Genomic DNA, 26,807 nt, shown 5'->3' with positions numbered 1-26,807 from the left:
AATATGGGGCCCAAAAAATGGTATTTACCATATAAAAATCCACATATTGGTCGAATTCATATGGAAGCCTGTTTCCACCAGAAACAAGAGAGGTATAGAAAGTCGAAATTATGAGATAAAAAGAAATTATGAGATAAAATGTAGAAATTATTAGATAAAAAGTCATAATTATTAGATAAAAAGTCATAATTATGAGATAAAAGTCGAAATGATGAGCTAAAACGTTGAAATTATGAGATAAATGTCATAATTACGAGATAAAAAGTCATAATTATGCGATAAAAGTCGAAATGATGAGATAAAAAGTTGAAATTATGAGATAAATGTCATAATTACGAGATAAGAAGTGCGCATGCGCCTCAACCCTTTCATCTCGCCAGGATCGTCATCCAGCGTTTTCCTTGTTGTCCTATTTCAGTTTCCGTCCACAAACGTGGACACGTGGTCAGACGGAGTGGACAAAGACATCAACCATCGACCACTGTGTTGCCAAGCAACCGCAGCATTATCATGTTTGTGTTTGCGGCGCTGGAGTTTATGTTGTTTACGCTGCTCTGTATCTGTGTGCTGTTAATTCTATTTTCTTTTATGTGCTCAGGCTGAAACTTGCCTCACTGGTATTTATTGTTTGCTTCTCACCTGGTTTTAAAAAATGCACTGAAATAAAATATAAACCTGGAAGCTGTGCAAGTTGTTTTTCAACCCTCAGCTCCACTTTTATTACACATCATTATTATTACTGTCGTCGCCAGCGTGTTTTTATTTCTCTACGTCTCTCTCTTTTTTTCTCAGAGCACATTTTAAACCACGCTGTGTTTTCTATTAAAGGTCCAGTATGTAAAATTGAAGTGAAATTATTTTTCATTTGGCAGAAAAATAATAAAAAATCACCTGATTCTTTGAATTGTTGTTGTTTTAATGAAACCAGAATGAGCCTTTAATATTTAGACCATATATTTAGTCAGCGATTATGTTCAAACAGTGTCAGTGGAAACGTTGACATTGTTTTTCAGTTGTAATGAGTAAAATCCTTTTTTAAGTTACGTACTACAGCTTTAAGAGTTGATTCTTAGTGACATTTAACATCATTTCAAATGGATTTTTGTAGTTTTACTCTACAGTGTATCATAGTTTGACTGAGTTAAAATACAACATTAAAACCTAAGGTTTAATGTCAAGGTTTTCTGAGGAGCTAGTTTAGTTTAGTACTTCGAGTATCTGCTCTGACGAGGTTCCAATCGAGCTGAGCCGATACTAACCTGTGCCGAACAATGCCGAACTGTAGGTCAGTTAAAAAAGACATTTAGCAAAGGAAATGTCTAAAATGTCAATAACAGAGGAGTCTGGTGTATTTAGGGACAGCACTGCTGAAAGCCGGCGATCGTGAGCCGAATCACGACCACGTTCAGTGATATTTCAGTTCAGAAGTACTGAACGATTCTGTGAACAAATCGTTAATAATTGATTGATTCTAATGATTCATTTGCACCGGAAACAACTGCTTTACAAGTCACTAGTTTGTGGCATTTACTTGTGACGGTTAAGGGGCTCAGGGATGTATTATCTCGATGACGTGTCCTCACTAAGTCATAAAAACAAGTGTGGTTACAGCCTTGATTACATAATGCTGAATCCCTCAATGACCCTGTTCTCTCTCTCTCTCTCTCTCTCTCTCAGATGTGAGGATTAGTTTCCTTCAGCACCTGCTCAGCTGTAAATCCATAAGCTCATGGTGATTTTCTTCAGTGGCAGCAGGTGAATGCTAAACCAACTGCACCGTGACTGAAACGAGCAAAAACTTTAACTTTAAATTCACTCACTCTGGTGAGAGTTCCAAGCGAGCTGAGCCGATACTAAAATCATCGTCAAAAGACTTTGGTCCCATCAGGTGTGCGAAGACCAAAAGTCTCCAGAAAAACCAGAAAAAGTCATAAGATTTGTTACTGTGGTCGCTTTCTTTTGAAAAAGAGTCACTAGAGGCGTCTGAATACGAGCGAGAAAGTCGCTAAGTTGGCGCCACAGCTGTGCAAAATGTGTTCCACCAATCAGAGGTCTCCAGCACACAGCCCCGCCCCTCTAGGGTTCCTGGTTATCTGAAAAGTCCCCAGTCACAAGTGGGTACTTCTTTTGGAGGGAAAGTTTGTGGTCGAGGGAAAGTTTTTTAGGTTTTCTGATGAAATTTACCAGGGTAGTTGAATGCATCTCGTTAGCTCATCGCACCGTAAACCCTGCATTCATTCCACTCGCGCTCATAATAATCCCTCTGAATATTCAAATATGCATCTTTGCTGGACGTGACCATGAGTAGATTAAATGAGCACATTAATCTGTGGGCTGTCATGTTTACATTAGTGCTGATCCAGCGTGTTTTCTCAGTCATTTGTCAAAATTCAGACGTTAGCAGATGTTAGCGTGTTGTTTTTGACAAGCAGGAAAAAAAAGAAGCTTAACTTTGTCAAATCTGCTGTTTGGAGCTGAAGTTTCAGCTGACGGCTGCAGCTCATTCATGCTGAGGATGCAGGAAATTAACACACATTCTGATACAGCAGTCTTAGTGAGGACACTCACTCAAAACATAATGCTTTCCCTGGCCCCTTACCCTTATCTTAACTATAACAACTACATGCCTAGCCCTTAACCTAACCTATATCTGTTTTGGTCCTCATAAAGATACACATTCAAGAACACACACATACAGGTTTGCCCAGCTATTCTCCTTAGGACTCTGCTTTGACTACCAAAACAAAACCTTAACCTTAACCACAACCAGTTAACGTCTAACCCAATACCTTAACTTAACTTAAACCACAATTGAAATGTTAGGCTTAGAAATGAGGTCCTGCCCCATCAGGACCAGGTTTTGGTCTCCATGAGGACTTCCTGGAACCTGTTTTTGCCTAAGACAAAAAGTTTCATTTTGTTCTAATTTCTTATTTTATTCTTCTCTAATATCTTTCAGAGAGTCATCCTCACAGACAGTCTTGCCTGAATACATGCTGGGAGGATGAATGAATGATGCTGAATAATGACATGAATAATTCAATGTTTCGCCCCAGTTGTATCACATTCAGATCTTGCTGAAAAGGCATTCTTCCTCTTATTCCAAGGTCGACATTATGAAAAATGGATGTTAAAGCTGAGCTTTTCCTCTTGCTCTCGTTCTCACTTTACCCCCAATCTTCTCATTATCCCCGGTCCTGATGTTGCAGTGATTTCATGCGGTGGTAAGAAAACTTAACGCCGTAACTCACCTGCGTGGATGATGGGGAGCAGCAGAGCTGCCAGGAACACGGCACATGTCTTCATCTCCCTCAGCCTGCCTGCAGTCCAACTTCAAATCTGTGGCCTTCAAAGGTTCCTCCAGACCTCCCGGCGGGCTTCAGAGAAGGTTTCAGAGCGGGAAGTGCCGAGTTCACAGCGGGAGGCCACCGAAGGCACCTGAAACATCACATGGAGAGGCAGAGGGCTCAGCACGACACGTACAAATGGGTGATTCTGAAGCACTCCCCCGGTGGACGAGGCTGGCAGGAGGTCTGTCACAGCACCGGCCTCATTGTGGGGATTTTAGCTTTATCTTCAAAAAGCTAACGGCAGATTATTTTTTACTGCGTGTGTGAGGCAGCGAGATCATACAGGTTTGCACGGGATTAAAAATTAAACCCAGATTTAGTTGTTTACACGTGGTCGTCAGCAGAGAAACCACAGCGTTTCAGCTGCTACCGTCGGGCCGCAGATATGTACTGTACACACTGTACAAACGGAACCTGCAAACCCCCCAAGTTCTGATGTAGATCTCAGCGACATCAACTTTGGTTTTTTTGCTTCTCCATTAGGGATAGTACCTGCTACTTGTTTTTAGCACCTGCTCTGGTGAGGTTCTTGAGTCTTTAAAGGAAATTTGAACTGGGCTCTGCGACGCATCAGGGAGCCATTGCTGTGTCTCTTTGGGCCGAGTCTTTGAAAGGTTTTCAAAAACATTTTACACTGGGACAACTTGCTGCAACTCGCAGAACTCCTTAAATCAGGCTGAAAATCAAAGACATCATGACTTTGGCAGCACTGTAAAAAAAAAACAGCCCCGCTATCAGCCAAATATTGTTTAAGTGATTTAAATGTTGGGAAACCAGCCTTGCAAGACAGGGCCTCCAAACTTAGTTTTGTACTCAGAATCAGGAGGTTTATTTTGCGAGAAATACGAACGCCATCTAGCCAGCTATGAGATCGAGGCAGTGATGGCGTTATTTTAGACGTAGAAGCAGCACAGGAAACATCGAGAGGAGCCAGTAGAGGTGGTTAGGGTGGTTCTAACCCTAACTCTAACCCGACCGGAAGGACGCAGAACCAGGACACAGTGGAGAGATTATATCTCTCAGGAGGCTTAAACTCTCTTGAAAATCAATTTTTGCAGTCGAAGGGTCACCGTGTTAAACAAAATGCAACAAAACAATTGTCTCTGTGCTCCCTCGCTCATCAGTTTCAGTCTCCGGTGAGTTTTCCGCTGGTTTTCATTTCCTTTTTACGTCTCTTGTAGCAGATGATGAGGCTGCACTGTTGTCACTCGGCTGTCAGTTCATCTCGCAGTGAACATTAACAGAACATCCTCATTTCAGATGAGTATGTGCATGTGTTTGCTCCGGGTGTGGAGAGAGAAATGTTCTTAATTAACCTTTAACATTTCCCAGGAGTGTTTATTTCAAATTAGCACTCAAATTAATTCCTTCTTCTCAAAGCTGTGATCACAAGACTCCGACACTTTACCGTAATTTACGTGAACGTGACAGCACACAGATAACGGGACGGAGAACTTCCTTTTTATTCTCTCGTGTAAATTGTCTTTACGCTCGGTCGCTTCGCAGGTTTTCAATAAACGCTCCGTATCACAGAGTCGCCGTGAGACCAGGTGAAGAGGCCAAAACGTGCGTGAGGAAACTAGGTCGGTTAGCTTTAGCATTAGCCCCGGGGGAGCAGTTGTGGTCCATAATTAACACCAACGTACTTTCACACGAGTAAACACAAATTATCCAAAGACCGAATGAAACAGCGTGAAAAAACGCGTCTTATTCAGCGTGAACACACATTAACATTAGCACATTAGCGGCGTCTCCCTGACCTTTGCTACAGTACAATATAAGTCTGCCAAACATGCCGTGACATTTGACATTTATTTTTATTTACCCATTTAATGATTTAACAACGTTTAACTGCAGATTAATTGGTGAAAACACGGACCTGCTCGGCAGAGATTCTCCTAGCGTAGCGTGACCTCCAGTTAAAAAAAGAAAACTGGCAGAGCTGCTGAGCCTGTGGCATCTCCATTCAATTTAATTAGCGTGTGCTTCCATGCAGAGAAGTCAGCGAGACGCCGTGGCCATAAAGCAGCACTATAATAATAATTAATCATAATTTAGTGTATCATTTAATTACCTTGTTGTTAAACCGTGTAACCGACTTAGCTTCCCTGCTCAGTTAGCCGCAGTTAGTCGGCCGCTCTGCACGGGTGAGACTTAATGAGCCGGACAGAGCTTTGTGCTCCATTCAGTTTGTTTGCTGGTGCCTTTATTATTCCTGCCAGCACATTTCACCTCCGTCCAGACATCTGCTCTCTGGGAACACGGACGTGTGCGTGTGCTGATGCGGCCACGCGCACGCTCGCGGTTCACAGCTGTGCTGTAATCACGGGGAAACCTTTAACCTGGAAAATCTCCTCTGCAGATTGGAATCATATGATTGTGTTGTCTAGCTTCAGATTAATCCCCCGAGCGGCCGCAGATGCCAGGGAAAATCAAAGATTCAGTTTCCTCTTGTTGGCACAGAGCCTGTTTTAGTGAGTCGCTGTGGTCACAGTTTCAGGAGGTTTACCTTCATCTCAGGTTCTTTTCTCGTGTTCTTATGACTGACGTTCTTTTAAACAGTGTTGTCATGTAAAAAAGTACAAATCTAACTAATCTCTGTTACTCGTTACTACCAAATAAAATCAGAAGAAGAAGAGTTGGTATTCTTATTTTCCAAGTGCCATCAGAGGAAGCTCACGTACCCCTAGTGGTACACATACCACAGTTTGAGAATCATGGTGCTTTGGTCCTTTAAATTTAAGTTCAAACAGTCGGGAATCCACACTCTCTACGGTACAGTTGTTTTCAACTTCTTGTTATCGTGACTCATGAAAAAAATGATCCGGCTTAGTCACTAAAGAAAGATAACTGCTGTTATTAGAGGTTTTTACGGCGCGCCACCGTCACCACAGGCCCAGTGAAAAACAAGCAACACATCGCACATCACACCAATCATTGGTCCGTCCTCTGCTCGTCTGAGCTCAGACTGCAGCGGTAACACACTGAACATTCGTCTCCACTGGTAAAGACTGTTGGACTGCGTTTAGTTCTGGGAATGAGATCCAGATTCCCCTGGAGGAACCCGGAGAGTGACCCAAACATCAGGAACATGTGAATGATTACACGGCTGGTCAAGGTACCCGTGCATGTATTTACCACTGATGCCTTATGAGTGGGATTGTGTCATGCGGGGGCTCACATGTTTCCATTTCATGGCCAAAAGGCTCCTGGGTTGGCAGTGAAAGCAGCATCGCTGCCTTTGAGGTTTAGCCTCACTGGAATGCAAACACATTTTTGATCAGTGCAGTGAAATGGAATTCTCTGAATGAAGAGAAACATACCACAGGCAAATTATATAAGACCTGCTGTTAGAGGTGTCACTGTAAGATCTTCTCTCTGCAGAGACCTTCAAAGCATCTTGAGACGGTCATGGTTGGTTTTAGACCGACAGCTCATCAGGATGTTCTGTTGTTCAAGAGAACCTGTAGGAGGTTCTTTTTGGGGGGCTTATACTGCTCCGTTTGTTGTGTTTACGACACATACAGTGTATTTCCGTGCAGGCAGTGCCACGAGAGAACCTAGTCCCACAACTCCAAGCATTAGCGGAGCTGTGTGGATCAGAGCGCAGCGCGTCCATTCTGCAACCGGTTTATTTTGGGGATAACGGTGCGTTCCAGTCCTGAAGTCAGATTTCCAACTCGGAAAGTTGGAGCAACCACACAACCCTCACATGGGACACCACGACTACTTGCTAACAATGGCTAAAGCCTGAGATATGTTTGCAACCATGTTTTTTCCCCCCAAATTCTCAACTGAATGGGAGATGATGTCACTCCAAGTTCTGACCTCTGATGACGTAAATGGCAACTTAAGACATCCAATCCCATCTGACGCTGGCAGCTTCATGCTCTTTTAGCATAGTATCCAATAAAAACATGTCTGTCAGCACAAACACCAAGAAAACCAAATTTTAGCCTCAAAACAAAAGTCTCACGTGACAAAATCTACACCAGCGAACATGTTTGCCGCTTTATCTCAGTGTTATGCAGCCTTTTAAAACTGGAAATGGAAGTGTGGGTCATTTTTTTTTAAAACCGCTAACTTTCCTGAACCAAACTCCATTGAAAGAACTACCAATTTTACGTCACAGTACACAGGAAATACTGATCCACTGCTGCCTCCACCAATACGTTTAAAAGTCATATTGACCTCAATGACACAAATTTAACAAACGCGGCAGCATTAGACCAGCAGCGTCCGTCTCCCCAGGAGCTTAAAACGCCACTCTTCTCTATGGACTTTGGTGTGGTGGAGAAAGCTTTTAGTTTCCATCCAGAAAAGGCTGTTAAACTGTGAGAAAAGGTGGCGAACACATTCTTAAGATGAGTGTACATTTGAGCTAGAGTAGTTTTTTTTCTCCTGGTGTCCCTGTTGGTAGGCGTATTTTCACTGAGAGTGGTTTGACGACATGGTCAGCAAACTAAAAGGCTCTATTCTTAACTCGCTCCGAGAGGCTTTCAGCTTGGGAGGATTATTTTCTTACTTGGACCGAGGTTTCTTTTATTTGTCCCTGACCAAGTCCATCACTCACCACATTGTTCCCGACCTTTTCACAAAGCCAGTGCTTCTGTGTACGTGTGTCCGCCGTCAGCTGGTTCAGTTCGCAGAGACGTCGTGACGATCCACAGAGACAAAGACAAAGACGTAGACGAGTCCGGTGAACTCACAAGAATGTGAAGCCTGCAGTCATTCATCCTCTGATCAAATGTGTTCTGACTGAAAAGCAGGAGCCGTTTAAGTGAAGCATTCACGTGTGATTAACGACCCAAGCGTGTTCCGTCATGACTTTGTATCTGTAGAACTTTCTAGCAGGCAAAGCTATTTATCTTTCATTCTATTTATCTGTTCATTGTTGTAATTGGTATCAAAGCACCGTTGCCTTTAAAGTGCCTTTAAGGTGCATTGTCAAAGTCAAATTTTGTTATATATTAACCTTTGTATGTGCCTTTGTAAATCTATGAATCATAAGAACCTGTACGACTTGTCGGTTTTACAACCTAACTAACTCTAATTAGGCCCTGCGATGGACTGGCGAACTGTCCAGGGTGTACCCCGCCTATCGCCCGATGTAGCTGAGATTGGCACAGCACCCCCCGCGACCCTCTGGTGGAGGATAAAGCGGTAGATGATGACTGACTGACTGACTGACTAACTCTAATTAGTAGCTAACTAACTACTAACTGTCTAAACTAACTAACTAACGGACTGCTGTCTAACTGCTGTTTAACTGTGTATGTGGAATAAACCTTCAGATTGACAGTCGAGTTGTACCCGCCGTACTTGTTCTGGTTACACTTTCCAGAAGGGAGTTTTGAGCTGAAAGGATCAGCCAGTAAAAATATGGACAGTATCCATGCGCTTGACGACGACGGAACCAAATCACTCACACTTACATTACGACGATGACTTTATTGAATGCGGGGTTTCTGCCTCCGCTACACTAGGTGGCGATATTCCTGTTTTTTGTAGGCATGTCTGGCATGAACTGTTCCAGAGACCTCGACATAAGTCTAATGTTTTATTTTGTTTTAGTTCTCAGAAAAAAACTTCTTCTTTTGTTTTTTGGTGGGTTGTAACCACAACTGTCGTCGAGGTACAGATTAGAGCTGCAACTGACTAACGATTATTTTCATCATCGATTAATCTGCCAATCATTTTCTTGATTAATCGAGTAATCGTTTGGTCCATAAAATGTCGATCAGTGTTTGTCAAACCTGGAAATGATGATGTTCTCAAATGTCTCGTTTTTGTCCACATTTAAGAAGCTGCAACAATCCGAAATCTGAGTCTGTGAAATCTTTAATCATCAAAAAAACGATTCATCGATTATCAAAACAGTCAACGATTCATTAAGTCATTGTTTCGGCTCTAGTGCAGATGTTCCTGTGTTTGGTGGCTGACGAGAGGATCCAGCGAGAGCTGGAACGGAGCTGCCTAAAACCAGAACTGGTCATTCCAACAATGTCGAGAAAAGTTGATAAAGTTAAAGAGCGACGACCGGGACATGAAACCTTCTGTTACCTGTCGCCGACAGGATTTAGCATTTGCACCTAGACCTAGAAAATGTCACCTTTTGCTCCCTCATGTGGAGAATTAAGTGGTAGAAGACGGATGGATGGATGCATGGATACCGGAAAGCAGAGAAAAAGAGCTTTGCGCCCATATACTTGTCTTTACGGTAGAACCTCAGGACCGTCCAATCACAGACGAGATATCACACGTTTGTGACGTCAGCTCCTCAGTACCGTGATTCCTGAAACAGTTGAATAACTGCCAGATATGGAGAGTGAGAGTTAGAAGAACTCACTCACACATGAACTACAGCCATTAAATGGAAATAAATCCAGGAGGGGGGTTGCGTCGACTTGGCCACGGTTTTGTTGGAGGTGATAATGGAGGATGGCGAGTGTGTAAATGTAACAAGAAGTAGCCAAAACTCTTGTTGTGAGAGCGTCGCGAGCAAAGGGCAAACTGTAGGACAAAAACATCTTGAATCAATTGACACGCATGGATTTCCAGGAGTTACCTGGACGTTCCAACTCTGACTGACAGACGTGTTTCTGACTGTCTCACACACACTCACACACACACAGAGGCAGGAGCCACTTAAGCGGAGCGTTCACGTGTGATTAACAACAGCCGCTTGTTCCGTCTTGGCGTTTCTTAAAGTTCAAACAGATTTCCCTGAGCTGCTGCGGCGGCGCTGCCGCACCGTCGGCCATTAAGCCGCCGCTCAACACTCTGCTGTTTGTGATTTCTCAATAAGCCTGTCGACATGAGTCCACGCAGCCAGCTGGACTCATGTTGGACGGTCTTCACCCGATGAGCCAGGAAAACAAGGCTGTGTTTATTTGAACTTCCTAAAGAGAGAGACCATGGGGAGGGCGTGTGTGTGTGTGTGTGTGTGTGTGTGTGTGTTGTTTCCACTGATCTCACTATTAAAGACCATGTCACTGCTACTGTAGATGTGTTTGCAAGTTAATATTTCCCTCTCTTTTAGGGGCTAGAGTCTTGGTGAATCCACGACAGATATTTGTGTTTAAAGGATCTTGTTGGTATGGCCTCTATACTTCGACACTTTAATTTTACAGTCCAAAAACCATACAAAATGGACATTAGGTAAATTGGACAGTCTAAATTGACTGTAGGTTGTTTGTCTCTCGAAAATGTCCTGTAAAAGAAGTAGGAATCTTGTGTCTCAATGACCTTCCATGACCTTCCAATGGCTAAATAAACGATAAATAAAATAAAGAAATTAAACGTCGTATCTTCACTCAAATCTCAAAATGCCACCCTTGCATTTTCGAGTAGACAACCAACACATGACTTTAAGGAAACTCTCATCTTTGCTCATCTTTGTGGTCGTTGTCCAGATTGATTATTATGGTCTGTCATTGTTTGTCGCGGGTGTCGCGTTTTAGTTGAAAACTGTAGTGTGAAACCCGCTCTGCTGCTGTATACACACAAACACTCCCTCACTCTGGTCTGATAGTTTTGCTTCACATCATTTTAAATTGTTTCCGTTGACAAAGACCAAACTTAGGCCGAATAATGAAGTTACGCAGTGCAGCTTTAAAAGCAGACATGTCACTTCCACTGATGCCGAGCAACAACAGAGTCACTTTCAACCAAGTCAGAACAGATGCAGGCTGTTAGCGTGCGCTCGTTGAATGAATGTCTAAAATGACTGAGTGAATTATGCCTGATATCGTTTCAAAAGACTCCAATTACATCGCTGCACTGACACAGAAAGAAAGTCCCGCCGCGGCGAGAGGAACCCGAGGGACGAGCCGGTCGCTCCGTGGTGTCGGAAGAAAAAGACCCAAAGTTTCTCCACAAAAAACACAGATGTAATTTATAAAAAGCAATTTTCTGATAAGAGCTTTAAAGACAAACATACGCCAATAAATATTTTGCCTCTCGGTGAGAGAAGCCTCAACATCTGTGATGAATCTCAGGGTCGCATGTGGCAGCAGCACGTCTGTAAATTTGCATAACGTGATTTGATTGACTCGCTCTCCCACACCAAAGCCCACAGAGAGAACCAGTGGTTTGACATCACAGCTCACAGGAGCTGTCGAGCCGCCGCCATCGCCGCTGCCTCCATCACGACATCCAAGTGAGTTATTTTACCTCAGTGACACAAACTCGCCACACGAGGCAGCAGTGGACCAGCAATGGTGACGTGTCGCTGCAGATTGCTCTGTGCATGCGTGACAAGGCGGCTACTTCTGCCTTCTTGCCCCCTTTTTGCCCAGATAACTTTCACTTCCCAGGAGTTTTGGAATGTTCCAGATGTCACAAATGGTCTGGGAGTTCATGGTGAATGAGAACGACGCAAATGACAAATTAGGATTGGTACCAGAAAGGTTCAGGAACTGGAATCAGGCATTTAAATTAGAATGTAATCGGGCTACACCAGTGGTTCTCAAAGAGGATTAAATATCACAAAACCCGATTAATTATCACCAACGTTGTAAATAGATCGAGAAGATTTATTCTCTTATCAGTTTGCAGTTTGACAACCATTGTGTCTTAATTTGAGCTCCCTCAGAACTAGCTCTTCATCGCTATCATCTCCCATAACGGTGTGTTTCCTCAGTAAACTACAGTGTCGGAAAAACGCGAGACAAGAGTCGTAACAAATCCCGTTTAATGTGAGATGAAGTTGCGAGAGAGTGAGCGGCGGCGGCGGCGGCGGCGGCGGCGGCGGCTCGTGTACGACCACACTCCGCCGGGTTATTGGACACTTTATGAGCTCAGAGTGACTGTGAAATTTTTAAACACAAGCTGCCACTGCTCTGACAACACACACACACACAGACACACACAGACACACACTTCCTAAATAACACGCTTCAGAGTGAAATGACCGCCTTCACCGTCTGCACGACACTGTCTGCCACACATACAGTGACACAGCAACACACCAAACAAGCCGGAGGTTAACTGAGGGCGGAGGACACTCACACAGCTGCTTTTAGGACTTCCAAAAGTAACTAAAACTTGCAATTAATCTCGTTCAGAAACAAGCGTTAAGTCTATGAATAGTGTGTAATAATATCCCTGTGAGGGAGTGTCGGGGTGGAGCCGCGCGAGCAGCAGCTGCCTTTGAGGTCGGGCTGAACACTGGCCATGTGGAGGTGAGGGAAATCTGCTGACTACACGCACACGCACACGCACACGCACACGCACACGCACACGCACACAGGAAGTCTCCAGGAAGACGTTTGACATTCCCGTCTCAGGACTGACACGCGCGACTGCCAAAGATTTTTTTAATAAAAAAAGATTACCTTATATTTTCATTCCAAGAGAAGAGAGAGAGTCGGATATCATCACAAACCTGGAGACACGGCACTGACTCTGCTTAATCCTGCACACCCACAAACAGCCAGGAGGGGGCAGCACTACTCCCACTCGCCCCTGTTTCACTGGAGTCGCCTTTCACTTTAGTGTTAAAGTCACTGAACACATAAAACCTGAAGTGTTCAAACACGAGTCACTTTGACACCAAATCGGATTACGACCAAACCCACTACAGCCAGGGTTCTCAAACTGCGGTACGTGTACCACCGGTGGTACGAGCTTCCTCTGGTGGTACTTAGAGGAAAATCAGTAATACTCTTCTACTGTTTATACATTTTTTTTTTTTTTTTTTTCTTATGTATATATATACATATATACACATATGTATATATGTGTATATATATACATATATGTATATATACATATATATGTATATATGTATATATACATACACAAAGTGCATGGAAAATTAAACAAATAACACAAAAAAGTAGGATTTAAATGCTTAATCGCGTCACATTTAACAGGAAAAAAAGCATAAAAAAACTTCACCTCCCGAGTTATTCCCTGTTATCTTTCTTTTATTTGCATCACCAGCGACTCTTACGGAACAATATTAGGGCCACACAGGAAAAAAATATTTGAGTTCTGACTTTAAACTCAGAATTCTGCCTTAATTCTGAGTTTAAAGTCAGAATTCTGAGAATAGAGTCAGAATTCTGAGTTTTAAGTCAGAATTCTAACTTTAAACTGAGAATTTAAACTCAGAACTCTGAGAATAAAGTCAGAATTCTGAGTTTAAATTGCACTTCTCAAAGCAATTTTGATGCCATAATTTAGGTATTTTTTTAAAATTCAAAATACATCAAATGCATTTGTTTTGTCTCCAAATGTAAAAGTAATAAAAATAATAAAGTTCACCTTACATTAAAGGTCTTCATGGAGCTTCTCCTGATTCCACTCCAGCAGCTGTGATAACAGAGGTGGTAAAACACGCCGCACTCACCGTTTTGTTTGACTAACATCAGATGGTGAAGTGTGGGCGGGGTCAGAATCAAATTCTGCTTAGGGTTTCCAAAGAAAAGCGTGGGCCAGCCATATGTCTCTCTCTCACTCTCTCTCTCTCTGTGTCACACACACACACACACACACACACACACACACACAGAGAGAGAATCAGGGCTGGGTGCTAAAAATATGAACCTGTATATCATTAGCCGGCTCCTGAGGCCTCACTGACACTGGGAAACACAATTCACTCGGCAGCCAGTTCTGATAACAGAGCAGCCTCCACACACACACACACACACACATGCTGACAGACGGGAGGAGGAAGAGGAGGTTCAGGTGTGTGTGTGTGTGTGTTCTTGTCTTTAGGACTTTCCCTGGCAGAAACACTGAGTTTAAGGCTAAGATTTAAGAAGAATTGTGGTTAAAAGACTTTGTTTCAAGCTTCCTCAGAAGAGAAGAAGCTGCAAGGACAGTTTTTTTTTTCATTTAAAACCTATATTTTGTCCTGTGCTCACAACTTTATTTAATCCTCAGGAACACAGAGGCTTTATTTAGGTGTTTTTTCCAATTACTATGTTAAAACGTTTAAATACAGAGGCCTAGAAGAAGTGAAGCTGCAACTAACGACTGTTTTCATCATCGATTCGTCTCGTTTGGTCCATAAAACGTTATCAAATGTTGAAAAATATTGATCAGTGTTTGTCAAATGTCTTTGTTTTTGTCCACAAACCAAAATGATTCAGTTTTAATGATTTCTTTGTTTTACGGAGCAAAGAAAAGAGAAAATATTAACATCAAAATAGTTGACGATTCATTTAGTAATTGAATAATCGATTAATCACTTCAGCCCTGTATAAGAACATGCTTTTTTTTTTCAGCACAACCTAAAGGCAAATTTGATGAAACTATATTAAACTATATAAACACACAAATTTGGACATAGGTCACAGTTAATTACATTTTCATCATCTGTCCGATATCCAAGAACAGTATCGGTACTGATACCGATACTGACCGATACCGATTCTCATCCCTAGTTAGAACTGTATAATTTATTAGTTAAAGTTGCCATATGGTGATTTCACAAACAACACAGGAACAGTATGTTCCAACAATAACATCAGGTCAAGGGTCAAGGTAAGGCATTTAGTTGTGATGGTTAAGGTTAAGGTAAAGGGTAAGGGAGCGCGTTATTCTGTATGTCTATGAGAGTCCTCACTGAGAACGCGGAGCAAGAATGTGTGTGTGTGTGTGTGTGTGTGTGTGTGTGTGTGTGTTCTCCTGGATTTGGTTGTGGGGGGAAAAAAAACATTTGGTCTCATACTGAACATGCTGTCCTCAACCTGATCCAGGTACAGCTAACAAGGTTAGCATGAGCAGGAAAACACTGGGCGAGACACAGATGAATGAACTCTGTCACACAAGAATGCACACACACACACACACACACACACACACACACACACACAGGAAACTCAGCGCCTGTCATGTCAGCTGCTGTACAGACATACCTACACGTGTTTGCAGTGGTGCGTAAACACACACACACACACACGTACACACTGACAACACAAAACACGTGGGTTTTTTGTTAAAAAAGAAAATGTCGGAATATTTTGAATCATAGCAACGTGGACGACAAAAGCTACAACGTCGTTTTCATCAAAAAGACAAAGTGGAGAAACGACGTCATCCGGAGAGCAGGGACCGTCTGCAAAGTGCAACACCCGAAAAATATTTAAAAAAATTCAATATCTTCACCATAACACAGTGTAGTGCCGTCAAACTGTGTGAAAACACCACTGATGTTCTCTACGTGATACGACTCGTAGCAGAAAGATATCAGTTTTTGTTCATTTGTGAACACTTTTATCGTCGCCCCCCCACGAGAAGCTCCTCCCCCTGTCACAGGTCACTTTCCGGGTGACACAACATTCGGGTAACTTAGCGTTAGATGGAAAAAATCAACTGGGACGAAACGGGAAACGCTCATTATCGTTTCTTTATGTGAAATTGGGAAAAAAAATTGTCATTATCGTTTCTTTCATTTGAATGACTTTATGATTTTTAATCATCTTATTTATTATGATTTTTCTGTTTTTTTCACTATGAAAGAAAACGTCTTATAAACACTAACCTACTTTTTTAATATTACAAATTTTTTGATATGTTTGGTTTATTGAAGACTTGTTCCGTGTATTTCATATTCACTTTATAGATCATTTTTTATTTAAAAAAAGAAAATGCAGATTAGAGAGAGTTATTTATGACTTATAAGTTATTTAACACTTTTTTCCCCCCCAAGTCATTTTGTTCTTATTAAAATGTAATATTTTATCAAAGGGAGGGATAAAATCACGCTGCACTGATTTCTTAAGATTGATGTCAAGTTGGTTGACCCTTTTATCAATAACGTCAAAATGATTGTGAATTCAGTGAATATGATTTGATTTGATTTTTTTTACAACACAATATCATAGTTTTGACACCTACAGGCTTCAGTAGAAGATCAAAGGCAGAAATGTGATCAGAGAATCCGTGAACGTCAAACTGCTTTAGTTTTCAGTCCGTCACTGATCCTGTTGTCGCTGCCGTGAAATGATGAAATCTCTGCAGAGTTACAGTAAAATAAGAAGGAAGGAAGGAGAGAAATGACCTCATTAAGGCTGGTGCTGTAGCAGCAGCAGCATCATCATCATCAGCAGCAGCAGCAGCATCATCATCATCAGCAGCAGCAGCAGTAGCAGCAGCGTGGATCGAGGGCGAGCCCTGCAGTCACACTGTGCCATCACTGCACAACACTGAGATTACAGCAGATAAACACGTAAGTGTGATGAAACCGAAACACACTCGGGGAAATGATGCAACCTGTTTAACATCAGCAGTGGTTGACAGGAGAGCGGCGGGGGCGACGGGGGCCCGGGGGGGTGGGGGGCGGTGGACAAGGTGCTGGGTTTGTGGGTGGTTTAAGGTTTTAAAAAATACCTTCAGTGTGTCCGTGGTGCCGTCACGATGCTGAGCAGGGAGAAGGAAAATGCACGGAGATGAAGGACCAGTGGTGTAGTTTATGCGATACGTAATTATACACGGTATAACCATTTTAAAAAGGCTATTAGTTATTTGTTTGTGTAAATAAAAAGGTAGAGAAGTCAATAATTTTCATTAAAAGACCAAATAATTCAGGTTTTTTTGTAGTTAATTGCACTTTTGAGTCAAAACACGAGCAAGTTTCATTTTCAGTGACATGTTTGACGCTAAACGGTGACAAAAACATTGCTATAAAACGCAACTTGAACTTACTTAATTAAACAATAATGTATGGAGGTTCATACAGAGGCTGCCTTTGGACAGCACAGTTATAAACATAAACTGAAGCAGCCTGACTGTGAATCCACGGTCATTTTAGAGAACAGTGAGTCGGCAGAAAAAAGATGCTGATGCAATTACAAGGCGTTAGCCTGACGCTAACATTACTCCAAACAGTAATTTAAAGTTTCAGCAGATATTACTGTAATAACTTGAGCTTATACGTATTACACATAACTACAGTCATTACTTTTTACAATGTTTGAGGTATTTTTGTCTCGGTTTAGCTAGTCAAAGTAGTATGCTAGTATGCTAGCTCCCTTCTCTATTAGTAAATGCAGGCACAGCATTAGCATCATCTCCCTCCATGTTGATTATCTAACCATGGAAGCACCATTTAGTGTGTTTGTGTGTACGTGACAGAAAAACAGAAAACAGAATCTCTGTGATTAGTTTAAACATAAACAACATTAAAGTGGCTAAAATTAGCGCAGAGCTACATCACATTTGATATATGAAAAGGCCAAAATACGTCTAATTTCTGCCCGTGTTTGCCGTCCACACAGACTGGAGCTACAGCAACATATAACGGTGGCTTTGCTTTTTCACTGGAGTCGATTCATTACGAGCCCATCACAGTGCAGCTCGCGTCAGAGGCAACAAACATAATGAAAGTAATCACAGTGAGTCAGGAGCAGGCAGTAAAAGCACAGAGGGCTGCGAGAGAGAGAAAACACAGGGTTTTTGTTCCAGGGAAAGAGAAGAGCTTCAAACACACGAGAGGTGTCATCCATGTGTCGCTGCAGGAAGTGGAAAAGTCAGTTCACTATCACACGATTCGCAGGTGTTTACTTGTTCTTTCTCCACCACAGCCGAAAGTTTAAAGGCAGAGTTCAGGTTGTACGAGATACCGACACTTTGAGAACCACGGCCTGTCGAGTCCTGTTGGACTGGGTTTGGGTCAATTGACATTTAATTTCAGGTTCATTTAAAATAGGGCGAATTTAAAATGTTTTTTTAATTTAAAAACTCTACCACCAGTAATTTGTTATGTCCAAGAACAGCAAATGTAGACCACACCATTCATATTTTAATATGAAGTAACAATATTTGTTACTTCCTGTTGCCAGTAGGTGGTGCAATGTCTGGCTAGTGACGTGCTAGTGGGAATTATTTATTTTTTTAACTATAATCATCTAAATCTCGTCCTAAAACTCAAGTCAGATCACAATTTCAGAGTTTTTCGTGCACGACGAGGCCCTAAAAATGAAGAAAAAGAATATTCAGAGTGGAAACAATAGACCTTCACACCAGTTGGTGCTCAGGCGCTAAATATTCCACATGAGACACGTTTCAGCTCACTGGTGATAAGGTAAGTGCAGCAAGTGTAAAAGACTGTTTCTGCTGCCTCGGCTGCTCCCAGCCTCACACATGTGATTATCAGTCCTGAATGACAAGAACCCGTCGCAGCAGGTCCCCGACACCGATGCTCTAAATAAATAAATAAATAAGACGCTCGCTTTAATTACTTCTTCCAATTAGGCGTTCTCTCCTGGCGAGGTGCGGCAGCCATGCTGAGAGAACGGGAGGAGAGACAGTTGTGAAGTTGACAATCTCCTGGGTTCAAAGAGGGAAACCTGCTGTGCCAAGACATGCACTCAGACACACTCCCAACCGCTGTGCTGTATAACTAGGACAGAGCCCCCCCCCCCCCCCCCCCAAACAACAAAACACCACATCTAGGCCACGGGCTCGCTTTGATGAGCTTTATCCACCTCGACACATTCACACCCGCGTAACAACAAGCCCCGAGTTTAAAATATCACGACATGACGTCGACCGTCGATCGTCGACCGATACAAGTTATACTATGGCCGATAATTGATCAGCTGATAAAATACGACTGTTGAAGGCGGAACTTTCAAAAGAACCGTCTGTCGTGAAGGATTTCAGGGACCAGCGGGAACCCTGTAAACGGCTGGCTGTCGTCTCCACTCCCCCCACCGTCCAGCCTTGAAAGATCAGTCTGGATCAAGTCTCGGGTCTGGCAAGAAACACGATCACCTCCGAACCAGGTGCCGGCTTTAAGATCGAGGCAGTGATAGCGTTATTTTAGACGTTTGTCATGGCAGAGAAAACTGTCTGACCGAGCGAGGGATCAGTGGAGTCAACGTCCGACCGGCGTTTTTTGAATGGCAAGAATTAAAAAACACACTGTTGACTTTGGGATAAATCTGGGACTTTCTCTGCGTTTGCTATTGTTTGTTTCTCAGGGGGTGGTTGGCTGTTCTTCCCTCGGCACAGACACGGATCCTGCACAAGTTACGAGGTCAGACGGAGGGTTTGATCAGAGCCACAATGGACCTGACTGACAGTCATGCTTCATGTTTTGATGGAGGGAGGAAACTGGAGGAAACCCAACCCAGACACGGGGAGAACATGCAAACTCCACACAGAAAGGTCACAGACCAGGAATCAGCACCTCACTTGCTGTGAGCCAACAGTGCTAACCACTAAGCCACCGTGTTACACTGGCTCTGTTGAAAGCAAATGCACATGGCCAGTAGAGGGGAAGCCACTGTGAGGGTAAAGCAGTAAACAATGGATGGATGTTTACTGTGGCGTTATAAAAAATGTACTCCGAAACTGTAGGGGGAGCTCTTTCGAGAATGACCAGACCTGCAAAGTTCAACTTTCCAATGATAAAAACAAGTAAAACAAAAATTGCTCGCCATCAGTAAAATGGCTGCCAGTAAAAGTCATTTTCAGAGTTTGAGACAGTGGTGGATTTTATTGGTTTGTTGTTTTTAGGTGCGGATTAATCCGCGGTCGGCTCTCTGGTGACTGTGAGTGTCGGGCAAAGTAAATAAGCATCTCTGCGGCGTTAAAGGATTCACACGACAGCACAATAACGACAGAGTGGCTCTTTTAAAGGATTTAAAACTGCTTTTGGGCAACAGTGGAGTGCGGATAATACATTTCAGGATGTGGACGCACAGAAAAGTACTTGATGGACGTCTCCGCTCATTGCCGCTGAAGGCCTTTTCATAGAAGTTATTGATGAAAGCAAAGAGAGAATATCATAACAAAACATTTAACAGAGTGACCACCTATTAATTCCGTTCCTCCGAGGGACTGCACGCGCCGCGACATCGCTCGATGCGAAGCGGCTCACAAATCTCCGTTTCCTGATAAATGACTCCTGACACAGCGGCGAGCTGCTCTGATAACTTCCCTGGAAAACACTGAGGATGGTTTTTTAATAACATCGCCGAGTGGTCCGGCATTTGAAAGTCAGATTAGAGGAAGAAAAAGGAAAGAAAGTAAAAGAGAAAAACACACAGATATATACTGTACACATACACAGTCAGCGGTGCCAAAGAACACTGTATTAGCAAGTCTAATGTGCAGAAGGGAAGCGGTCGGTTTGTTGAACCGGCTTGTCACGGGTAGAAGATGGAATACGTTTCCTCTCCTCTATTAATCTGGGTAAATCTCCTCAACTTGACAGGTTTGTTGATCTCTAAACCTGTAAAATGGTCGAGGCCGCGCATCACGTGTCCATGATGTATAAAATATCCCATGCGAGCACAGCTATCAAAGCTACCGGGGGACGCGTCGCGTCGCTTAATGACAGCAAGAGGAACATGAATCCATCAGGTGGAATTTACATTCACACATGCTAACAGTCCTGCGGCGGCGGCTGCTGCTGCAGTAATGCGGTCGCTACTTGGCGTGAAACTCACTTTAGCGTCGCCACAAGAGAAGGAAACACACTCTTAATGGGAATGTGTGGGTTTCCTGGAGTGAGGCTGAGAGAGATGCTGACGCAGAGAGGGAAAACAAGCTAGAACGGCTGGAAACTGAAATGTTTTACACTCTGGTGTTTGAAAACTCTCAGTTTGGATGAAAACTAAACCAAACGAGGCAGCAGTGGACCAGCAGCTCCTGTTCCTGTGTCGCTGCTCGCTTAAAACTGACTTTGGTGCAGGAGGGTGAGTGCGTTTACAAACTTCAAGACAGAAAATGTCGTCGAACAGCGATATAAAGCTGCAAACACATGTTTAAGATAACGTAGACTTTGGAGATTTGGACCAACAGTACCAAAAATGAAAGGTATACTAATCCAAATACACATTTCCCACATCATCAACTTGGAATCCAGAGATTTTACGATGAATACAAATCTGGAAAGATTTGTTTTATGTATTAATTGTTCATTGCTTTGTACTTTCACCTGCCTTGTTGACTATCTTCTTCTAAGACTTCTTTAAAGACCATGTAAGGAGAGATCCTTGGAAGCGCGATGATTTAATCTTGTTTCATCCTCGGAGAATTTATTGTGTAATGGCTTAAATTAGACATTGTTCACTGACTTGCTCTTTAATCTGATGAGTCAAAATCAGTCAGATGTTAAAAACAACATCATTAAACAGAGCTAACAGGTACTAAGTACTAAGTTACAAGAAGACAAAGTATCACACTTTATATATGGGCACACACTTTTTAATCATGGCAAACTATTGTGACCCAAATCATGATATACAATCAAATTTGTGAACAATGTAGCGACTCATTTACAGCCAGCTAATATCATTTTGAATTGGCAAACAAATCATTTCTGAGAAATGTATTGTACATTCATTACAATTGACTTTACTGCATGTTATTTAAAACACAGACACATACATCTTCGGTAAAAGGTTGGGAGAATTTCAACAAATTTGGTTTGTAGGCCCATCTGTGGGCCCCAGACCCAGTGTTTGGGACTCACTGAACTAAATCACTAAATACATTGTGACAAGAGCAGCTTTGTGCGCAATTTGGCAATTAATTAACAGTGAAACAAATCATTTCCAAGAAATGTATCATAAATGAATTAAAACTTAATTTTATACACACAAATCTTAACTAAAAAGGTTGTTTGGGGACCCCAAAATAATCTCCTGTGACCCACCTGTGGGCCCCGACCCAGTGTTTGGGAATACTTGATGTAATATATATTGTGTGTGCTCTAAAGAAACAGGACTTTAATGTAAATGATGTTATTACTAACGTGGACAGCCAATAACACGCTCTATCAAACTGTCAGTCATTCTAACTACAGTCATTGACTGTAATCACAGTCACAATGCGGTCAACGCGTCCAAACACGTCAGTGAGGAGACAGTGACAGGTGTATTATCACATGGGCACAGGAAGCTCCACCCCCCACCAAGCCCGGGTCAAACCACGGACCCACACCTGACTCCGTCTGTGAGTGAATGGCAGCTTAATGACTGATGTTTGACACCAGGAACGACTCCTCTGTCAGCCAGTTAGTTGGATTAAACACTAGTTTTGACGAAATGATCTCAGCTCAGAGCTTTTCAAACCACATTACACTGAAGTTACACACAAGCGGTTCTTGATTCAAGATCGTATTTGTCAAGCTAAAGATTCCACTTGTGTTTTGTAAGGAAAGATTTTTCTGATAAGTTTGTGTCGCGTATAAAACCACGTATGGCGACTGGTGGGCGTGTAACAAAGAAAAGAATGAAGATATTTCTCAACTCAGGGGAAACTGAGGTTGGGAAGCACCGTTTTTCAAATTAATTCTAATTTGCCCCTATTCTAGTAATACAAAGCTAAATGCAAACTTGTCGAGATCTTGTCGTACCAAGTTGTGGTTGCAGTATTCCGTGAATTCTCAAATTTGTAAACTTTCCATGGGAATTAACCAGGATTTATGGGATTTAATGTGAATAAACCGAAGGTTGGGAACTTAGTTGGTGAATAATATATATGGTAGCTGGTGGATCCATAGAGCTCCTCCCCCTCTGCTTTGCAGCTATTTTCTTTTTCCAAGTGGCCACTGTAAAAATATACTTATGTGGCCCAAAAAGCAATATTCCCATTGACCACAATAGTAAAACTGTCCACAGGACACAGACATTTATAGATCTTTATTATAATATATTTTGTATTTATATATAAAATTTTGTATACGACATCTAGGATCCATGTAGGAGACTTTGTATATGACACGGTTTCTGTTAATTATCCTAAATTTCCCAAAAAAATCCTGTGGAAAGGTTCCCATTTCCCATTTTTCGGCCCCTTTGCGACCCGGGTACCTCACACTTGTTACTTTTTACTTATCACCAACACAACAGCAGCTCGGAGGAAAAGTCGGCGTCTTGCCTCCGTGTCGGCGTCACCAGCGTTGTGCCTTTAATTCAGCTTCTACATCCACTCACAGTTTCAATCAACATTATCTGTCGCCGTCGCCGTCTAAGACGTGTTTCAAACCCCGGCCGCGCGCTGGATTTAACTGCTGCATTTATTGGCCTAAAAGAAGCCAATCAAGCAGGGACATAATCAGGGCTTTAATTCCCTGGCCCCACAGTTCATCATTAATCAAATCTCTGGGTAATGCGCGCGGGTTCCCCCGGCAACTGAAATCCCAGCTTAGCTGAGCGGTGTTTAAACCCGGCTCTCCACCTTCACCACCATCAAGGATTTGTCTACAGCTCCCCAGAGGGAGACCAGTGTAATTACTGTAATTTACACCGCCTGTAAATTGATTTCATTCACACAGTCAGTGCCAAAAAACGCTTGAATTATTAATATGAGGCGCAGCATTCAGCTCACTCTCTGTGTCCCCTGCGAGCGACTGACCCTCTCGGTTCCAATTTACTGATGCAGAACTCTCTGGTTCTGTGTGGCGTTTAATGCCCGCTGCATCATTCATGGGAGAGGACAGACAGAGATCACAACAAGGGATAATAAAGGATTTCAATAAATAAAAATAACAAGGCTTAATTCAAGTTTATGTTCAGCTCATAGACGTAGCCGTGATCCCTGACCCCGGGCCCCGGGCCCCGTCATCGCTCCATGCTACTCAACAGTCTGTGCTGGGATCGGACTAAACTTTTTAAATGGCAGCGATAATTTGTTTGATTTTTGTAGTGTGGATGAATATTATTATTAATAATAATAATAATAATAATAATAATCCTAATAATAATAATAATAATAGAGATGTGGCTGCCAGCAGGGACACAGCAGGGACACTTAACAAGATAATAAAGTCCAGGATGTCTTCAGAACATGTTTGCCACGTGTGCTCACCATGACTCAGACGTTTTACAACATCAAACTGAAGTTTGTAAAACCTTCACCCTCCTGCACCAATGTCCATGGAGAAGATTGGCGTTTCGGGGACCGAGGAGCCGCTGCTCCGCCAATGCTCCACCGCTGCTCCACCGCTGCCTTTTGATAAGTTTTTGTCAACCGAGGTAAATCGGACCGAAAGGATTTCACACAGCGAAGTCACAAAATAACACGTTTGCACTTACTGATGGAGGCAAAAGTGGATCAGCAACTCCTGTGTGCTGTGATGTTAAATCACCGATTTCTCTATGGAGAGTAGATGTTTTACAAAGCATTAAAAACCTCCGTTTTCAGGCAGAAAAGGCCGTCTCGGGGTGAGATAAAGCAACAGACATTATTCTTGTGACATTGTCGATTCAAGAATACATTGATTATATTAGCTTAAGTGGCTAAAATCGGTTTATCCCCGTGTTCCCGACATGACGACAGAACCTCACGTAAGCTGCTGCTGTAACAGACCTGAGCTGTAACATGTGCACGTGTATCCGCGCAGGAGACACTTCACTGTCAGGACTTCCACTGCGTGCGTGGGTGAAGGCTTGGAAGGCAGCGCTGCTTTGACGGCGGGCGGAGTTAAAAACAAACGCCCGTGAAATCCTCAGCTGTACTGACTGACTGACTGCGTGTAAATATACGTCCACGTACGTCTGAGATTAAAGCTGCTCGTCTGTCACACACACGCAGTAAATCTGAGACGAAAACACACGTTCATCCTTTTCACCTCACGTCAAATCCCTGCTGTCGCTCCTTTCTTTTTTTAAATTATCCACGTCTTCATTATCTCAAATTAGGGCTGCAACTCATAATAACGATTCATTTGACAAAGATTTACTCAAAGAATTGATTTGTTGTTTGGTTCATAAAAAAGGAGTGAAATAGTTTTGTTGTTGTTTTTGCCAGACCTCAAAATGATGAGGTTCTCATAAAACAACTAAAATAGTTCAGTTTACTGCCATAAAAAGGAGCAAAAGAAACCAGAAAATATTCACAATGAAGAAGCTGAAAACTTTGAAATTGGAAGTTTTATGTCATTAAAAGCTCCCTCAAACGATTTAACGATTATCAAATTAGTGGTAAAGTGTATTATTGTGCATTGAAAAACGTCGTCTATTATCTCGCCGTCACAGAATCTTAATGATTTATTTCGTACTGCCACAAGGGGGCGCTGCATCTACTTAGTCATTCCAGGACCAATGTTCACGATAGTGGTGTCACTTACATACGCAAAAAGTGACAATGACGTCTCCTCATTCCTTCGATGACATCATTTTGTAGCATTTTTGTGGTCGTACACATAATATTTTTAATCAAGCAGTAAAAGTACCATATTTTTGGAACACTTTTTGGTCAAAGTACTTGATGAAGTACAAAGAACAAATCAAGTGACATGTAATCTAAACTAGTTAATGTTAGCATTAGCAAGCTAACGACGCAGCCTGTATCCCCGGTCGGGACTACTAGCGTTAGCTAACGTTAGCAGATACATACCCTTGTTGTCGCATATGTATGAGGAAGCTTACAGCTTAAACCTGCGCATATACTTTTATTTATAGCTTTGCGAGGTCCAAAAAAATGTAAAAACCTATTTTTGTGGGGACATTTTGTTTGATCCTCACAACCTTTTTAAGGGCTAACACATGGTTTTAGGCTTGGAACTGAACTGGGTTTTAGTTTTGATGGTTAAGGTTAGGGTAAGGGGTTAGTGAATACATGATGTGTCCTCACTAAGATATAAAAACAAGCCTGCAAGTGTGTCATTATAACAGGCCTTTTACAAACTGTACATTCACAGATCTAAAGCAGCTTTAACTTTCGGTAAAGTTGGTGAAAACTAAGGCTACTTACCGGTGACACCCTCTATATGTTATCACAGGTGCTTTATAGTTACACATCAATACACAATAAAGTCATTTTTAATGTATGACTTCCCAGATTTGCGGCTCCTTCCTTTTAGAGCTGCGCCCTAAAACCACCGGTGGCTCGCAGTAAATATGGTGGATGTAGAGCGGAGCGGTAGCAGGAGTCAGAGCGATGACAGACAGAATCGTTTATGGTTTTTAATAAAGTTGAGGCTCACAGCAGACTTCAGAGCGACACTAACAGCTGCACTGCTTTATCGCCGCTCTCTTCTTGTGCTCAAAGCTACAAACTTGAAACACACGTCGTCTTCTAAGCTCCCGATCGTGATTTTCTGTGATTGTTTTCTGAGGTGAGACGAACACTCGAGCTGGAAAGTGACTGAAATGTTTCAATCTAGTATTGATATCCGGACTTTGATACATTACTATTCATCATTATAGAATTCTTCAGCTTCTGGTGGTCCATCCACCTTCATGCATGCTCATTGGCTCACTGATGCTGATGAGATTAACACAACTTGACACTGAATGACAACATATTAAGCCCACACCACAGAAGTACTAAAGTTCCACACCCAGCACAAAATCTGGTCAACACCACAAGAGAACTGAAGTTTCATATCCAGCTCTCATTAAGGGGATTTAGATGTTTTTTTCATTGGGAACGACCGGGATGGACCAGGATAAGAAATGAGCAGCGTCAAGGGACAGCTCAAGTTGACTTTACGGTGGTTTTGTACAGTGATTATATCGGACAAAGGATGTTGAAGATGGA

General features: G+C 42.5%; 1 protein-coding gene across 5 annotated transcripts in view; it reads right to left on the bottom strand.

The window, feature by feature from the left end:
* LOC131459309 (cell migration-inducing and hyaluronan-binding protein-like) overlaps nt 1-26,807 on the bottom strand; it is a 161,932-nt gene that overhangs the window by 72,852 nt on the left and 62,273 nt on the right. For 3 of the 5 annotated variants that reach the window (XM_058628971.1, XM_058628972.1, XM_058628973.1), the window contains exon 3: nt 3,252-3,438. In XM_058628971.1, the coding sequence (XP_058484954.1) occupies nt 3,252-3,306 (55 nt within the window). In that variant the 5' untranslated portion in view covers nt 3,307-3,438. Of the gene's footprint in view, nt 1-3,251; nt 3,439-7,923; nt 8,185-13,627; nt 13,724-26,807 lie in introns of those variants that run through there. The other 2 variants (XM_058628975.1, XM_058628974.1) reach the window with 2 other exon arrangements.

This window comes from Solea solea, chromosome 5 (assembly GCF_958295425.1).
Source record: "Solea solea chromosome 5, fSolSol10.1, whole genome shotgun sequence".
Taxonomy (NCBI): Eukaryota; Metazoa; Chordata; class Actinopteri; order Pleuronectiformes; family Soleidae; genus Solea; species Solea solea.
This window is presented reverse-complemented; position numbering and strand designations above follow the sequence as displayed.